Here is a 17,357-nt window from a genome sequence, read left to right as displayed (position 1 = left end):
GTCTCGTATTCAGAGAAATTATTATATTATGTAATATTACGCGCTACAATGAAAAAGACACAAAGCTGGAGTTATTCTGTCTTTGCTGCACAGCTGCCTCTTCTTCTTTCATCCTCTCCCCTCCCTCTCCTTTTGCTCTTTCAGTCATGAAACTGATCGATCTGATGTTGGCTGGAGCCACAGCTGTAAAGCTGCTGGTCATGATGTCGGTTGGATGTGTGGTGAGAGGGAAACATGAAGATTGAAGGAAATTGCCGTCCCGGGTTTCCTCCGTGGCGTGAGCGATAAGCAGAGTTCTGTCCTTTCCTTCTAAGATTCCTAATTATTTAAAGTAACACTCAGGTATGCCATTCAGCGTGTTAGTACGAGCTCGGGAGCAGCTTGGGAGAACAAGAAAACAGAGACTGCTTTAGGTTGCCTTCCCAATCGACTCAAAGGTTTATTTAGTACATAACAGCTTATATAGAGGAAAAAAAGGTTCGTGTGTCAGCAAGTTCCCAGTTCAAACCGGTACAGACCAAATAAGGAAACGTCTTCCTGCCTTGTGAGCAAAGAAGTATCCTGTGTGTAGTTTATCAGTTCAGCTACAATTTATGATCATCCCAGCAAAATACACTCCTAGACATAAAATACAGAGTTCTTTCATTAGTGAATTCTGAAACAAACCACCTGGCCTTTAACGAGCCTTTTTCTAAGAGATAAAGAAGGGAGGATGGGAGTAAGGAAGTGGTCTCATCTCTGTGGTGTTTTCGACCTTGAGGTACCAGCTTGTGAGTCTTACACCTTAATTCTTGGGTCACAGAGAAAGAGAAAAACAACTAGTATATGGGCCTTATTGAGTAACAGTTTTCCTGTATAAAACAATCTTCTGTAAATGCTAACCGTGGTATCAAAATATCATAACAAAGATGAAACCAGGAGACGTCCTTACTGAATCATCAGAGCTGTGATGGAGAAACAGGTTTACCTTTTAGGTGACATGAATGAGTTGAAGTTATGAACTGTTTCTGTGTGTCCTTCATGGTCCACCATATCCCAGAATTCATAGCGCGGCCCAGCCAAATTTCAGTTTCCAACAATAGCGGCTGCTACTAAGTTTTAATATTACTCTTATTATTCTTTCTGGGTCACAAAATAAACTTTTAGCATATTTCCAGGCGAGAAAGTAGCTGTGTAAACTTCAAATATCTGCTCGGTTTATCAAGACATCGCATATTTGCAAAAGTGCGCCGACGTTTTCGGAGACGTCTGTTACCCACCAGCTCGATAGCAAGCCGGGGGGTTCAATGGTCACTCCAGCCGGCGAGAGCAGCGGACTCCCGGCTTCATCGTTTTCAGACCGCCACTCTGTCACTACTCAGGTTAAACATGATATTGAAGTCACTCGGAGAACTTTCCTTTTTTCTGTGTTTTATTTGTTCCGGAGTAAATCGTTTGGCTGAGATCAAAGTTATTAGACTATTAGATTAAATAAAACTTTATTAATCCATCGGGTTGGTTCCTCCGGGATTTTCACACAGCTGAATAAACGTCAAACAGAAAACTGATTAAACAGAAGTGTGAGACGGTCGAGAGTTTACTCCAGTGTCCTGTTATATTTTAGATAGCAAGGAGCAGACGGCCGAGTTTATTAAACTCCACCCACACAGCGCTGACGCTGATCTGAAGGCTAGACCGTCCCATTTCACGGCCTCGCACTTCCGGCCTTCTCGGTCTTCGAAGGACCCGGCCCACGTAGACCACGAAGGCCGGGTCCTCCGAAGGATGCGGCCGACGTTTTGGGACACAGCTTCTTTGTCTGAGCACATGTGACGGTGCAGAGCCGGGGAAGGCGGGGCTTGTTCCTTCCTAACCAGTAGGGGTGTTAAATAAACTCTTTGGGGTTTTATTTCATATTTATATTATTTATCTGTTATTATTGATTTACTTTAGCTCAACTCAGTGATTAACAGAATAATGATGAATCACAATTAACAATAACAATGTTGTATTGCATTACTGAGTCGTGTAAACTCACTGGGTTACAACATCATTGTGTTCTCTAGTTCTTTGCAGGAACGTGAAACCAGGCTTCTACATGTCATTCAGCAAGTGGGAGAATATGGGTTGAACCTTTCTCCCCAAAAGTGCTCCTTTTCCCAAAGTTCAGTGCGATACTTGAGACACATTGTTTCTAGCAAAGTTGTAGAGACTGATCCCGAGAAGCTCAGAGCTCTCAGAACCTGGCCATGACCCCAGACACTCAGTGAGCTCAAGTCTTTTCTAGGCTTTGTAGGGTACTATCGATGGTTTGTGAAGGACTGACCAAAACCTGTCAAACCCCTGAATGATTTCACCAAAGGCTAACCACCACAGAGGAAGGGCAGAAAGGTAACACCTGGCCCTAGTGGGTATTGAACCCTAAAGTGCTGCTTTCCAACTGTTTTTGAAGTAATCATAGATTTAATTGGAAAGTAAATCTTAAATGAAATTAAATCTCTGCTCCAGTACAGCTGGATTTCATTTCATTGATTTGCACATCATTGCTGATCATGTGGTTTACATTTTCACAATAACTGCTGAATCCAACTGTTACATTTGCAGTTTTAACAAACAGTGAGGAACTATTACTAAATATATGTGTTGGATATGTTTAAAATGACATTTTGAATGAAAGATATCCGCTGGTGTGTGAGCAGTTGAGCTTTTCCGCCCTTTCCAGAATTATAATGGTTACAGCTTCACTCAGATATCACTGAGGCGGTGACGCAGCCATGCAAACACAGTGATCGCATGCAAAACTCTGCTTCACATTCAAATGAAGACACAAACCTGAGACCTGATGCAGCAGACGTGTTCAAGGTTTGATGCTGTGAGAAAAGCTTTATTACACTTACAGACTAAAACTGCAGAAGAAAGTCAGAGAGGATGAATACATGAGCAATGTTTACTGTTTATGACCTCAGTCTGGCTTCATGGTTTCACAGCTCACTCACCATGTGGTGGTTGATGGAGGTCAGTTTGAGTTTGCTTCTCAGATGAATTTGAATAAGGCCGATTTTTGCATTAAGAAAATACTCCTGATATCTTTAAACAAATAAACCTGAATGAACACTTTCAGCCTACGTCTGGCTTTACATGATGTACGAAGCTTTTCTGAGAGAGGATTTAGGAGCAGATGTTTATTATGTGGATGATTTTAACTGTTTCCAGTTCAGCAGACTGGATGCTTCTCTTCCAAATAAAGATGATCATATTTCAGTCCTCACTGTGTTTTTGTTTATGCAAGAAAATGACCAGAGTGAGAGCAAACGAGGCTCCATTTAAACATGTAACTCAGTTGCATGTGGAGATGTTAAAAAACAATAATAAATTGGTTTAAATACATTTTATAATATTTATTATGAAGAGAGAGCTGAGTGTAAAAGCAGATGATGTCACTTCCTGGTGTGCAGACTAAACCGACCCACAGTCTTCCTTCTCACAGTAAGCGGCTGTCTCCTCCTCTCTGTGGAAAACCTTCCCATCAGGCTGCGTCCTCCACCTCAGCTTCACCTCCTCTCTGATCCCTTGCTCCACCAGCTTCTCCCTCACCTGAAACACAGTTTTCACACATTAACAGAAGCTCCTCATTAATCAATCACTGAGACTGATTATTGACAGTGTAGAAAGAAAGCGTTATAACCTGATAAAGACACAGTGACTGATTTCTAACCAGCACAGGATGATTGAATTTCATTCTTTCCCAGTGATGTATCTCATCAGCAAAGACACACAACTGTTAAACTTGTCTCCATTGATCTCAGTGACATGTTTGGCCTGTTGTGTATTTGGACATTTTCTTCCCGCTTGTTTGAAATACGACATGTTATCAAAGTCAGAAAGGTCGAGATCCTAAAAAGTCAAGTTTTCTTTCCTCTAGTTTCTAATTCCTACTCCTCGGGTTAAAGCTTCTGTTTGCTTTTTATTTATTGTGAATTCATGACAACACTGTTGTCATTGACTATTTTCTTTCTTGCTGACTGAGGACATGCAGACAAGAGGAAAATGCCACCAAATGATCCTCTGGTTTTTTAGTTTAAAGATGCAAGAGGCTGCAGTTTGGTGGGGCTCTGCTGCAGCTCTGCAGCAGGAACAGGGTGTCGTGTGTCCTCTGACCTGCTGCAGGATGGACTCTTGCACTGCGGGGTCGTTCAGGTCTGCAGAGCCCCCTCTCAGCTGACCCTTCACCCTGCGCTGCAACACTGGAGTTTGGACATCTGCAGAGGAACAACAAGCCCATCAGACCTGGAGGATCAGGCTCTGCAGTAACAGTGAGCACAGACTCACCCTGGTAGCAGAGGAAGGGGTGGGTATTATCGCATGGCTGGAAAAGCAACGATGATGATGATTGGTCCACCATCACACAGTCCCCATCTCCTGATTGCAAAGTCAGAGGCAGGAGCTGGACGTCGCTGCCATCGGACCACTCCCAGCTGTTGCTCAAACCAATCCAGGCATATGACAAAGAGGGAATCAGCCATCTATTTCCATTCACTGAATAACTATCATACATGTGTGACGCCAGCAGAGTCACGATCTCCGTGTTGTTCACCACACTGTTGACGGTGCTCAGGTCTGTGTACCTCTCCCTGCAGTAGGACCGAGTGCCATGAAAGCTCCTCGAGTCCTGCACCAGGATGTAACGGCCAGCATCACCTGGAAGAGAAACGAGCAGACAGAGTCAGAGCACAGGCTGGAAATGTTCACCAACAACATTCGCCTTTTTTAAACTACAAACTGATATTTTAAGAAATGCTGATCATGATATCTTTTCTTCGACTAAATGTGTTTTAGTTGTACATAATAATATAAATATATAAATATATCTATCTATCTGAGAGACTATTGTTCCTTCGTCGTGGTGCTTTAAGGTGCCGATGCCACTCACCGCTGTAACAGATGAAGTGCTTCTCTTCTGAACAGTCTCTGGTCGACCAGAATCCCAATGCAGATACCGTCACACACTTCCCCACACCAGGCTCGCCTGTGCCCCAGTTTGTGAAGGTTGATTTACCTGTTCCAGTATAAGACCACTTCCAGGGTAACATTATACCACGGAGTCAGGTACTTCTGATTTGAGACCTTAGTTTTCACAGGAGCTACAGTATCCAGAGTCGTACGCAGTGAGGAGGTGAAATTATTAACAAGATAATCGACCTCTGTTGGGGTAGCGTTCAGATAGCTGCTCTGCTCTGTGTTGGTACAGGGCATTGAAGATGATAACAGTGGGTGGATTATATTCTTAAACTTAGTTACAGCGCTTTCAGAAAGACATCTATTGTGATAAAGTCTACTCTCCACTGCTGTGTAATCAATTATTGTAAATGTAAATGTTATCAGGAAATGATCAGACAGGAGAGGGTTTTCAGGAAACACTGTTAAATGTTCAGTTTCTATGCCATATGTTAAAACAAGATCTAGAGTGTGATTAAAGTGGTGGGTGGGTTCTTTTACATTTGAGAGAAACCAATTGAGTCTAATAACAGATTAAATGCCATGTTGAGGCTGTCATTGTTAGCATCTACATGGATGTTAAAATCACCCACAATAATTATTTTATCTGAGCTCAGAACTAAATTAGATATGAAGTCTGAGAAATCAGACAGAAACTCTGTGTAAGGCCCAGGTGGACGATAGATGATAACAAGTAAGACTGGTTTCTGAGTTTCACAGCTGGGGTGGACGAGGCGAAGCATCAGGCTTTCAAATGAATTAAAAGTCTGTCTGGGTCTTTGGTTGATTAATAGGCTGGTGTGAAAAATTGCTGCCACACCAATTGTGGGCATATAAATAATGTTTTATTGAACAACTGTGTTGAAAATGTGTTTTGTGAGGCTCAACCGGCTCCTTCATAGAAACTGCCCGGAGCCTAACCAGAGGCTGAGCTGGAGGCCTCAGCTACCTCTGAACCAGTGGGAGTTTTTAAGTCGGACCTGCCACGTCAGCTGGAAAATTGAGGTTTCTCAGTCATCCAGGTCATTGTATTCTAAGGAGTGGGCTTTAAGGTGTCTGGGAAGGGATCTCAAAAATCCTCAGAACTCTATATTGGAGACACCAAAAAGCCATTTCATAAAGGCATGGCACAACATAGAAGAGCCACCTTGGCGGGACAGGACTTGGCTCTCCATCTGCATCTAAAGGACAAAGGTCACTCTTTCAAGGACACTAATGTTCAAAATTTGGACTGAGAAGACAGATGGTTTGAAAGACAAGTGAAGAAGCCATCTATGTCCACAATGAACAACCCTCTTTGAACAGAGGCTTTCGACACCAACTGTCTGCCATCAATAAGCCAGTTTGGTGATCCTTCCTAGACACCTTAATGCCCGCTCACATCATGAACCATTTCAACTCAGGAAATCACATGATAGGGTGGGGCTAAGTTTCACAGTGAGCTCACCCGAAATCTTGGCTGATTGTGACCCAAACCCGTTTTCACACCTTGGCTCGTGTGATTAGGTAGAGGATCAATAGCGGGTCCATGACCCCCTTAGGGGACACTCCCATAGAGCTTGGAAATCTGGCACTCACCACCAATTGACCTTAAAACTGAAGAAGCTTCTCGCATGAAACATCTTCAAGAAAATTAAAGAAGATCAGATGCTTTTCTTTCCAAATTCTTTAGATTATTCAAGGAACATTGAAGTGGTCGGGCAGACGTCAGTCTGTTTGCATCTGTAATAACTTTGAATAAGTCATCTTCAGTTAAACGACTCTGAGCATCTTTAAACAAATGCACTTTAATGAACACTGGGCTGCTTTCTAAAAAACCACTTTTACAAAGTCTCTGATGGACGTGGGAGGAGGAGCGAGGATGACATTTATATCAGATGAAGAGTTCTGACTGTGTCACAGCTGCACAGACGTCTCATCGTGTCGGGTATGTTCTGCATATGTTTGGTTTATTTGATAATCTCACACATTCATTGTCTGGTATTCTAATAAACAAAATGATGATAATTGAAGGAAGACAACATTTTTAAAGTTGAACGTTTCAAATATTAAATATGTTTGATAGTTTTGTTTGAATGATTAGATTAGATAGAAATGGAGTGAATGACAGAGACAGCTGCCTCTTTGTTGATGCTGCTTTAAGTGTTATGATTAATAATGAACGAGCAGCTGCAGATGAGATTCATGAGGACGTCTTCACAGTTTTTCAGCTCTCAGTCATGAAGAGGTGTGGACTGATCCTGCTGCTGCTCTCAGGTCTGTGAACTCATCTCAGTCGCCTCATTTACAGTTTGAATAAAACTTTTGATGTCAGAAAATCAAAGAAAGCACAAAGTGAACTGCTCCATAGGGATTATTTTAAAGGTGTCTGTAAACGAGCTTCAAGCAGTCACAGGAACACTCGTACAATCTCCAAAGACCTTTGTCATGTCAACTAAACTTCTAAAGGTTTCTTTGGGTCCAGTTAGAAGTTTGATTGACAGTTTAATGGTCGGTAGTTTGTAAGAGTTTGTATAAAGTGAAGTAAAAGAGTAAAGAAAGAAAGGAGGGAAGAGTCAGTGCATGAACGTGGCTGTTTGTGTGCACTGCTGAGAAAAACACGTCTTGATTTTATTTTCTGTGTAGAAATCTGACTGAAAGCCTGAAACGCTGCAAACCCGTCAGCTCGCTGAAAAAGATCCTGACTGCTTTTACCACGTGCGTGTGCACGTTAGAGCAGGGCGATATGACCAAAAATATTTATCACGATATTTCATTTTCTTATCGTTGCCTAACATTGTACCGGTATTACCGTGAACGGTATAATATGGCCCAGCCCTAGTGCACGTGTTGTTCAGCTTTGAGCCTCGACCACTAACACGTCGTTTTCCTTCATTGTGCACACTGAAGAGGAAAAATCGTCCAAATACATGTGCAATAAGGCCAGAGTGAAAAACAAACTTAGCACTGTTAAAGCAGCTTTTTAAGCTGATGTGAGAGTTTCGCCCTGGAGCAGGAAACCAGTGTGTAGGTGTCCACAGGCACCGTAAAACAGCTTTTAACCAGTACACGAGTTACACATCCTTTGAAGGACACATATATTAACATATATTCACGTCTTTAAAGATGTCAACAAAAAGTTTGCGTTGTGGTAGCATGTAAAGAATTTATTCTCCTGATGACTAAAATAGTCGAGCTGAGGTGAGTCTGTGACCGCGCTGACTGACTCGTGTCCTCTCAGGTTACGTGATGGTCTGCCATCTTCAGTCTGATCAGTTAGTCAGACAGCTCCACCTGGTTGACCTGCAGAAGTCCTGGAACGATGCTCAGCAATACTGCAGAGATGAGTACATTGACCTCGCCATCGTTAACAGCTCAGCTCTCATCCAGGAAGCCCAGAAAAGGGCGGGGAGCACCGAGGCGTGGATTGGACTCTCCAAGAGCGGCTGGAAATGGTCTCGCCTCGGTCCAGTTCAGTCATCCTGGTTTAACATGTGGTCACCGGGACAGCCAGGGACCAATGAGTGTGTTACAATATCTAGTGATGGATCATGGTCCACAAGACCGTGCTCAGCTACTTATTACTTTGTCTGCTATGACGGTGAGTGTTTCAGACTTTGGTACCAGGGTTTGACAAACTGAACATTTTAGCTGCAGGTTTGAATCCGTCTGATCTTTTGTTTCAGCTGCGACTAACAAACGCATCCAGGTGAAGAACTCAATGACCTGGTCTGATGCTCAGTCTTACTGCAGACAGACGTACACAGACCTGAGCACCATCACCAACACGCAGGACAACAGCCAGGTCGCTTCTATGTTGTCAGATACTGCTGGTGCCTGGATTGGACTGTACAGAAAATACTGGACGTGGTCAAACTCGAGCACAGCCTCCAACCTGCCGTGGGGGCCCGGGCAGCCTGATAACAGCGTAAACTGTGCCACAATAGTCGGATCAACAGGCTCCTTCAACAGTCATAATTGTAGTGACCAACGCCCCTTCCTCTGCTCCAGAGGTGAGTCTGTCCTCTGTGTTTCTGCACAGTCTGGTCCTCCTGGGCTCATCCGGACACTCTTGGCACAGCACTGCCGATGCTTTGGGTGGCGCTGTCATTTAGTGTTTGCTCTGTCTGCGGTAGAGTATCACTTCCTGTTCCTGTGTTGAAACAGGAACAGGAAGTAGTAGTTGAGTAGCTTATCTGCGTAGCAATTTAATTAAAAACCTTTAGATAACTTCTGTTTTCATAGTATAATCTTCACGTGCACCATGGCTACTTCACCTGTCCCTCCTGCACTTTCTTGCTCATTGTGTCAGATGTTTAGTTACTCCTTTAGCAGTAATGATATCTGTAACAAATGTAGCATATTTGCAGCTCTGGAGGCCAGGATTACTGAATTGGAGACTCGGCTTCGCACCCTTCATTCACCCATAGCTAGCCAGGCCCCTGTAGCTGGTGCAGCCGAAGATAGCGTAGGCCCCGCTAGCTGTTCCCCGGCAGACCCCAAGCAGCTGGGGAAAGAGGGCGGCTGGGTCACGGTGAGGAGGAAGCATAGTCCTAAACAGAAGCCCCAGGTACACCACCAACCCGTTCATGTGTCTAACCGTTTTTCCCCACTCGGCGACACACCCGCCGGGGGTCAAACTCTGGTAATTGGTGATTCTGTTCTCAGACATGTGAAGCTAGAGACACCGGCAGGGGCCAGAGCAGGCGACATTGAAGGAAATTTAAAACTGCTGGCTAAGGGTAAACGTAAATTCAGTAAAATCATAATTCACGTCGGCAGTAATGACACCCGGTTACGCCAATCAGAGGTCACTAAAATCAATATTGAATCGGTGTGCAACTTTGCCAAAACAATGTGGGACTCTGTAGTTTTCTCTGGCCCCCTCCCCAATCAGACCAGGAGTGACATGTTTAGCCGCATGTTCTCCTTAAATTGCTGGCTGTCTGAGTGGTGTCCCAGAAACGATGTGGGCTTCATAGATAATTGGCAAACCTTCTGGAGGAAACCTGGTCTTGTTAGGAGAGACGGCATCCATCCCACTTTGGATGGAGCAGCTCTCATTTCTAGAAATATGGACAAATTTATTAAACCCCCCAAAATATGACTATCCAGAGTTGGGACCAGGAAGCAGAGTTGCAGTCTTACACGCCTCTCTGCAGCTTCTCTCCTCCTGCTACCCCCCCAAAAACCCATCTCCATAGAGACTGTGTCAGCTCCCAAACAGACAAAAAACAAACAACTTAAACATAAACAATTACAAAGAAAGAACAATACAGTATCCACATCTGAACCAAAGAGTAAAACAGTGAAATGTGGATTATTAAATATTAGGTCTCTCTCCTCCAAGTCTCTGTTAGTACATGACTTAATAATTGATCAACAAATCGATTTACTCTGCCTTACAGAAACCTGGTTGCAGCAGGATGATTATGTTAGTTTAAATGAATCAACACCCCCGAGTCATTCTAACTACCAGAAACCTCGAAGCACAGGCCGAGGGGGAGGTGTGCTGGGCTGGTTCTAGACAGGCATATATGAGGGGGCAGACAGAAATGTAAAGGGGGCACATGGTGGCAGCTGAGGCGAATGTGGGGTGCTCTGAATAACTGTTTTTGTCATGTAATTGGATTGCACTTTGTCAAACCTCTACCCTAAAACCTGACCAACTTGGGTGTCCCCCCTGAAGGCTCAGCTTCTGCAGGTCTAGATCTTAGTGTCACTGAGGCACACAAACCCCCTGACCACGTTAAGGTGGCAATCACTCAGGAGGAAAACTGAAAAACAAAATAAAAAATAATAAAATAAAATATTGCTCATCAGATTCTACCAACTAAAAACATGACATTTACCTTAATTAGATGCCCTATGTTAAATACATTTGAATCCAACCATAGTACTTCTCACTATTGCCAATATTAACAAAACTAAAAAGGGTAGGCCAAGTTATGAAAAAAGGGCACTTCTCCAACTCTTGAAAAATAGAAATAAAAAATACATTAAAATATCCATCCAGTTCTTTAAAACCAACAACATAAAATCTATCTTAATTTGATTGCCTAAGTAAAGTATCAAATCAATTTTATTTATATAGCACTTTTACATTATACATGCTTCCCTTAGGCAGTATCATTAGAAGACATAGCATACATTTACACTGCTATGCAGATGACACCCAGCTCTATCTGTGCATGAAGCCAGATAACACACACCAATGAGTTAAACTGCAGGAATGTCTTAAAGACATAAAGACCTGGATGGCCGCTAACTTTCTGCTTCTTAATTCAGATCAAACTGAGGTTATTGTACTCGGCCCTGAAAAGCTTAGAAATATGGTATCTAAGCAGATTCTTACTCTGGATGGCATTACCTTGGCCTCCAGTAACACTGTGAGGAACCTTGGAGTCATTTTTGACCAGGACATGTCCTTCAATGCACATATTAAACAAATATGTAAGACTGCGTTCTTCCATTTGCGCCCCTCCCTGAGCTCTGAGTTCTGCTGGAGGTTTCTTCCTGTTAAAAGGGAAAAAGTTTTTCCTTCTGACTGTCGCCAAAGTGCTTATTCATAGGGGGTCATTTGATTGCTTGGTTTTTTCTCTATATGTATTACTATAGGGTCTACCGCACAGTATAAAGCGCCTTGAGGCGACTGTTGTTGTGATTTAGTGATGTATAAATAAAATTGAATTGAATTGAATGGCCCTTTTCTTTCTCTGCAGATGTCAAACCTTCAGCCTCGAGGTCAGTGAAGGTTCAGCTGAGGGCGGGATCTGCAGACCTGAACGACCCCACAGTGCAAGAATCCATCCTGCAGCAGGTCAGAGGTCACACGGGCCCCGATACAAGGAACAGACCGCTATAACTACTGTGAAATGATAGAGAGCAGTGAGTCTGTGCAGGTTCAGGGACACGTGACAGCACACAGCTGCAGAGATACGGGGCTCGTTTAATGCAATCCCATCCATTTGTATTATTTAACCTTTTTAACTGGTAACTTGAAGAAGTCACTTAATTTCAGATTACTGTGAGGAGACGACGTGAACCAATGACAGGCAATGAGGCCTAATTCCAGACTTCAGTTTCATCCCCAGCCAGTTCATTTAGTTCATTTCCCCCAGAAACAGCACGAACAACGTTTTCTGCTCACTACAGAAACAACGGCTGATTAATGAGGAGCTTCTGTTAATGTGTGAAAACTGTGTTTCAGGTGAGGGAGAAGCTGGTGGAGCAAGGAGTCACTGAGGAGGTGAAGCTGAGGTGGAGGACGCAGCCTGATGGGAAGGTTTTCCACAGAGAGGAGGAGACAGCCGCTTACAGTGAGAAGGAAGACTGTGGCGGTTTAGTCTGAACGTTATTGGCTGATGTTCCTCAGATGATCTGCTGTGTAATTCAACTTATTTCCATCTCTGTACTCTGACTGCTGGACTGTAACAGCGTAGCTTTGCATGACTGACAGTTGGAAATCATCCTTCTTTATCCTAAGCTCAGATCAGAGTGTCTGATGAGCTGTTTTATGCCTCTTTGTTTCTTCTGATTGGTGAAGCTAAAGTTTGCAGGTGAGCGGGTGGGCGGACCTTCTGTGTCTCAGATATAAATGTTCATGATATCCTGTCTCTACATATGAAAGTTCAAGAGGAGAAAAAGGTGAAACTGAGTGTTCAGAGCAGCCTGATGTCTGAGCTTTTTGACTTCATACTTTATAGTTCAAATGAGCACCCAGCAATATAACAGTAGATATGCCGTATATGTCAGTGAATCGCGCATTTATGCTCTCTATTATCATATTAAATATACATTTTTCTGTCTCAGAAATGTCTCTGCTGCTGTTTGATTCTGTAAACTACAGTCATGGCTCTGCATCCATCTTCATTGTAGACTCTATTCAATAAAGTCTATTGATATTTTATTGTCCTGTCAGAACTTTCAGTTGCTTCATTTTTATGCTCTTATTTTGAATTTGATGCAGTAACACACATCATAAAGGCTGAGACAACATGAAGTTTAATGCTAAACAATAAGAGTCTCACATACAGTGAAGCTGATTGGCGGGACAGCAGTCACATGACTGGCTATGAAATCCCAGACAGACAATCCAACAGTTTGTGAAACATCTGAATGTAAAATGCTGAAAACTTCTGCTGCTCATCTGTTCACAGAAAAATCTGTGAAAGCGACGAGACGGCTGTGTGACGGTGATTTTCAAAATAAATTCAGATCAAATATTTTCTGTTTTAAAACACAAAGTGTTTCACAGTCTGATAAAACTCCACATCAAGACCAGAGTACCTGTCCACACAGCGGTGCATTCACTGCTGCACACACACACACACACACACACACACACACACACACACACACACACACACACACACACACACGCACGCACACTAGAGGAACAAAAGCCAAACAGATTAAAGCTCATCTATAAAATGAGTTTTCAGCAGTCGCTGCCCTGACATGGACATGGCTGATGTGTTTACAGATTCTGCACTGTAACAAATGGCAGTGACATATAAACCATGTAAAATCCCTACAGAAATGTATAGTAAACCCCAAAACACATTTTTTCTGTTTCAATCACATCGAATTTTTGTAAACTATTAAACAGAATGTTTTTGTTACATTTACAACATCAATGTGTGATTATAATCAAATTTATTTGTTAAAACTACAAACATTGGGAACAAAAACAGTGAAATACTTTAATATTCTAACAAAACAATTATGCTAATTTGACATGCAAATATTGTAAAAACTATAGTTTTAGTCAGTTGTTTTTAAAATACACGAATTATATGTAAGTCACTTTACAAGTTTATACCGTAGGCCTGTAACGGACCTACTTTAAACATGATTCATGAAATTATGCAAATTCAGGTATACGGCTAATAAAAATGTATTCACAGAAAATGTCATTGTGAACTTGAGAGGTTACTTCTCTATTTTTATGCTATACAAAAATATGCAATTATAATGACATTTTTTAATTATTCAGGCTTATTTGCAGCCTATTGTACAGTAACCTATAAGAAATTATTATTATCGATATCTTAGGTAAAACTTCTGTTCAGTCGTAATCCTTATATTCTTTATGTTTCTTTTAATTGTAATGTGATACTTAGACTAGACTACTGTTTTTGGGTTAGGTCAGCAATGTATCATATCACAGGCTAAACAACCTAACAGTGCCTTCCATAGGATGTCTATGGTGCCTCCTCTCCACAGAGCTGTAGCTACTGTAGCCTGCACTGTTAGGAGTTGGGTTCTGCTTATATGGTGTTTTTGTCTGTATGTGTTTTTGGTGCCTCCCTTTTTGTATAGGTAGGCGGGGCAGTGAGTCACTGAACCTGGCACACCTGTTACTCATCAGCTGCATTCTTCAGAAGTGTTCTTTAGGAGCTACCTGACAGAAGACTAGTGTCCGAGTATTGACATTTTTGGAGAGTCTGTAATTCTGCCCCTGCCTGCTGGAGCCGTTGGATTATTTCTGGTGACTGTAAGAAGTTTTGTTTCCTCCCCAGGATTTCGCCTCGTCTGGAGGTTTTGGCAATAAACAGTACCAAGTAAGCTCTCTGTAAAGTCTACTTTAAGCTTTTCTCGGTTATCGGTTATCATTTTTTTAGATCGAGTGCACTACCTGTGTGTGTTTCCGTCACCTGCACGTCCTGGCTCCGCGTCCCCATTCATACGCTATTGTACATACTTTGTCCTTGTAAAACCTCCCCATCACTGTAAATAAACTGTCTTCACCGCAACTCTGCCTCCGTGCGTTCTGCTCCCTGGGTCCATCTGCATTTGCCATAACACTGAGTGCGCCTAATTTTGAATGTGCATCTGTAGCTCGTCTCTGATTGGATGAGGGCGGGAGGAGCGGGAGAAGAGCTGCTGGTTCACGGCTACAGCTAACGAACCAGCAGCGTGCACAGTCTGCGGAGTGGAGAGAGAACAGAAAACGTCGAGCTTTTACCAAGGACGTTTTTAGGACAAATCACAAATATGCGATTTTAATTGTTTTTATGACGGTCTGTGGTTCATCTGAAAGTTTGCACGGTAAGTTTAACATCTAGGCTACTTTTTTCGAGACCAAAACATCACTAGCACCAGTTGATATTTAGACTAATACTTGATAACTTAGCGCTAGCATGCTAGTTCAGCTGAAAAGCACTGGCAAACTTTTTAAATACTAAAAATGGTCACCTGCGTCTTTTGTAAAAAGATATTGGTCACATTAAGAGGCTGTGTACAGTGGTCCTTCATGTGGTGTTTCGACAGAAGAACGGAGACGGGCTTGGTTTATCATGGAACGTGTATTCAGCAATAGTTCGCCATCCAAAACATATCACAATACACTTCTCTTCTTCTATCCTTCTATCACTATTAGTCACAGAGCCCCCTACTGGTAACTGAGTATATGTTCATATTCAGTCCCCCTGTAAAGCAACCCTTCACCATCTTAGCAGTGTATGTAAACATAACATCTCTCCTCATTCTCACAGAATTCTACTACCTCAGTATTACTTACTTAGCATGGTAACATTACTATTTGCACATAACATTATCAGTAGTAAACTTTGCAACCAGACAGCATTTCAATACTGCTTGCTGAACCTATTTCACCTATAACACTACTGGGTGTTTGAACTATACCTGTGATCTTAACATACCCATCTTGTTATGGTGCCTAAATCGTCCTTTATAATGAATACTTGTACAGTTAAGGTTACTGTAGTAACTGAACAACCTTAAGTCACAAAACTTCACAAATAAATCATAGTAAATCAATCATCTATTATACTTGGACCTCAGAACTAGCAGTATGGAACTTAACATTAGCATCCAACAGCTCAAGTGTGTTATTTTCCCACTTTTTTTTTTTTAACTCATTTCATTACATAATCCTTGGTCCAAGCTGGTAACTGTCTTGGTCTGTTAGGAACAGAAGGTCTTTTAGGAGTTTCTCTTGTGTTGTTTTCAACCTCTTCACCAGCCTGCAACGGCTCAGCATTCTCTGCTCGGCAGAGTGAGAGACGGGCTGCATTCCATCGCTTTCCATCACTCAAGATGAAGGTGCTCAGTCCAGTCTGTTGCTGCACTGACAGTGGATCAGTGAACTGTCTCTCTCCCTTCCCCACTCGGAAAGGCTTACGTATCCGCACCCTGTCACCGACCACAAGCTGGGGAGGTTTTGCCCCCCTCTTAGCATCAGTGTAGCGTTTATTCCTACGTTGCTGGTGAAAGACTCTGGCCTGCATTGGTCATACTGTCCTGTGTCTTTGGGAAATGGCAGGACATTTAGCTTTGTTCTCATTGGTCTCCCTCTGAGAAGCTGAAACGGAGCTGCTCCAGTTGTTGCATGAGCTGTAGCATGGTAATTCTGTAGCATCTCTGTTACCGCGGGCTTCCACAGCTTCTGGGACACCTGTGCAGCCTGAACACAGTCCTTCAGTACTCTGTTGAATCTTTCAACACACCCGTTCGCTTGAGGGTGATACACACTTGTTCTAATGTGCTTGATGCCCCTTTCAAAGGCAGATGAAGTGAATTGTGGTCCATTATCTGTCGTAAGCTCACAAGGGTTTCCCTCCCGTGCAAAAACTGAAGACAAGAACCTAATCACAGTGTCTGTAGTAGCTGATGAAGTAAAGGCTACTTCTGGCCATTTGCTGAAGTAATCGACCAGCGTGATAGCAAACCTGCAGTCCTGCGACCCACGGTCAAAAGGTCCAACAATGTCAACGGCCACATGCTGAAAGGGACCATCTGGAAACGGAACCGGCTGTAGGGGAGCAGGAGCAGTTTTGGCCGTTTTGTCACACGATTGACAGACTGAGCACGATGACAGAATCACATGGACTTGAGTATCCATGCATGGCCACCAGTAAAGCTCTCTGAAGAGCTGCTTTGTGCGAACTATGCCCTGGTGACCTTCGTGTGCGAGGCATATCACCTTTTCTCGCAGGGACCTTGGGACCACCAGACGTGTCCCCCGGAAAACCAACGGTGATTCCACAGCAAGTTCATGTCGCAACAGGAAATACGGCTGCATCTCAGGTGGGAGAGACCTTTTCACCTTAGGCCAGCCTGAGCGGATAACCTGTCGCAGCAGAGAAGGGTCAGGGCAGTCCTCACATTCAGCTTTAAAATCCGTCAACGGTGTCGCTGTCAAGAGAGGAGAAACTTCAGCTATCTCCAAGAATTACTAATAATAGTTAGTAATTCTTAGTTAGTAATAATAGTTAGTAATAGTTACTAATAAAACACTTCCCTGAAATTTAAGCTCTTTCTTTTTTTTATACAATGATGTGTTCCCTGTTTGTGGGTTTAACAAACTTTAGAGCTTCATAGCCAGTCATTGTTAGTGCAAACCTTTCATTCTTTGGTTTAAACATGATGGACTTTAA

At 42.8% G+C, this 17,357-nt stretch overlaps 1 protein-coding gene across 1 annotated transcript; it reads left to right on the top strand.

Moving 5' to 3' along the window:
• Positions 1–6,887: 6,887 nt before the first annotated feature.
• LOC308405791 (putative C-type lectin domain family 20 member A) lies at positions 6,888–12,867 on the top strand. The gene is made up of 6 exons (XM_080896536.1): positions 6,888–6,901; positions 7,144–7,230; positions 8,195–8,554; positions 8,640–8,966; positions 11,676–11,773; positions 12,164–12,867. Exons 2-6 carry the CDS (start codon positions 7,194–7,196, stop codon positions 12,302–12,304), a joined length of 963 nt encoding a protein of 320 aa, XP_080752662.1. The 5' UTR covers positions 6,888–6,901; positions 7,144–7,193; the 3' UTR covers positions 12,305–12,867.
• The last annotated feature ends 4,490 nt before the right edge of the window (positions 12,868–17,357 follow it).

The sequence above is a fragment of the Rhamphochromis sp. 'chilingali' genome, assembly GCF_963969265.1.
Source record: "Rhamphochromis sp. 'chilingali' genome assembly, chromosome: 11".
In the NCBI taxonomy this organism is placed as follows: Eukaryota; Metazoa; Chordata; class Actinopteri; order Cichliformes; family Cichlidae; genus Rhamphochromis; species Rhamphochromis sp. 'chilingali'.
This window is presented reverse-complemented; position numbering and strand designations above follow the sequence as displayed.

What these genes read in the sequence shown, in the direction of transcription:
- LOC308405791 (XM_080896536.1), top strand. Translation starts at nt 7,194, where the DNA reads ATGAAGAGGTGTGGACTGATCCTGCTGCTGCTCTCAG. An exon ending in CCCCTTCCTCTGCTCCAGAG is followed by an intron (nt 8,967 to 11,675) that starts GTGAGTCTGTCC and finishes CTTTCTCTGCAG; the next exon opens with ATGTCAAACCTTCAGCCTCG. An exon ending in AAGAATCCATCCTGCAGCAG is followed by an intron (nt 11,774 to 12,163) that starts GTCAGAGGTCAC and finishes ACTGTGTTTCAG; the next exon opens with GTGAGGGAGAAGCTGGTGGA.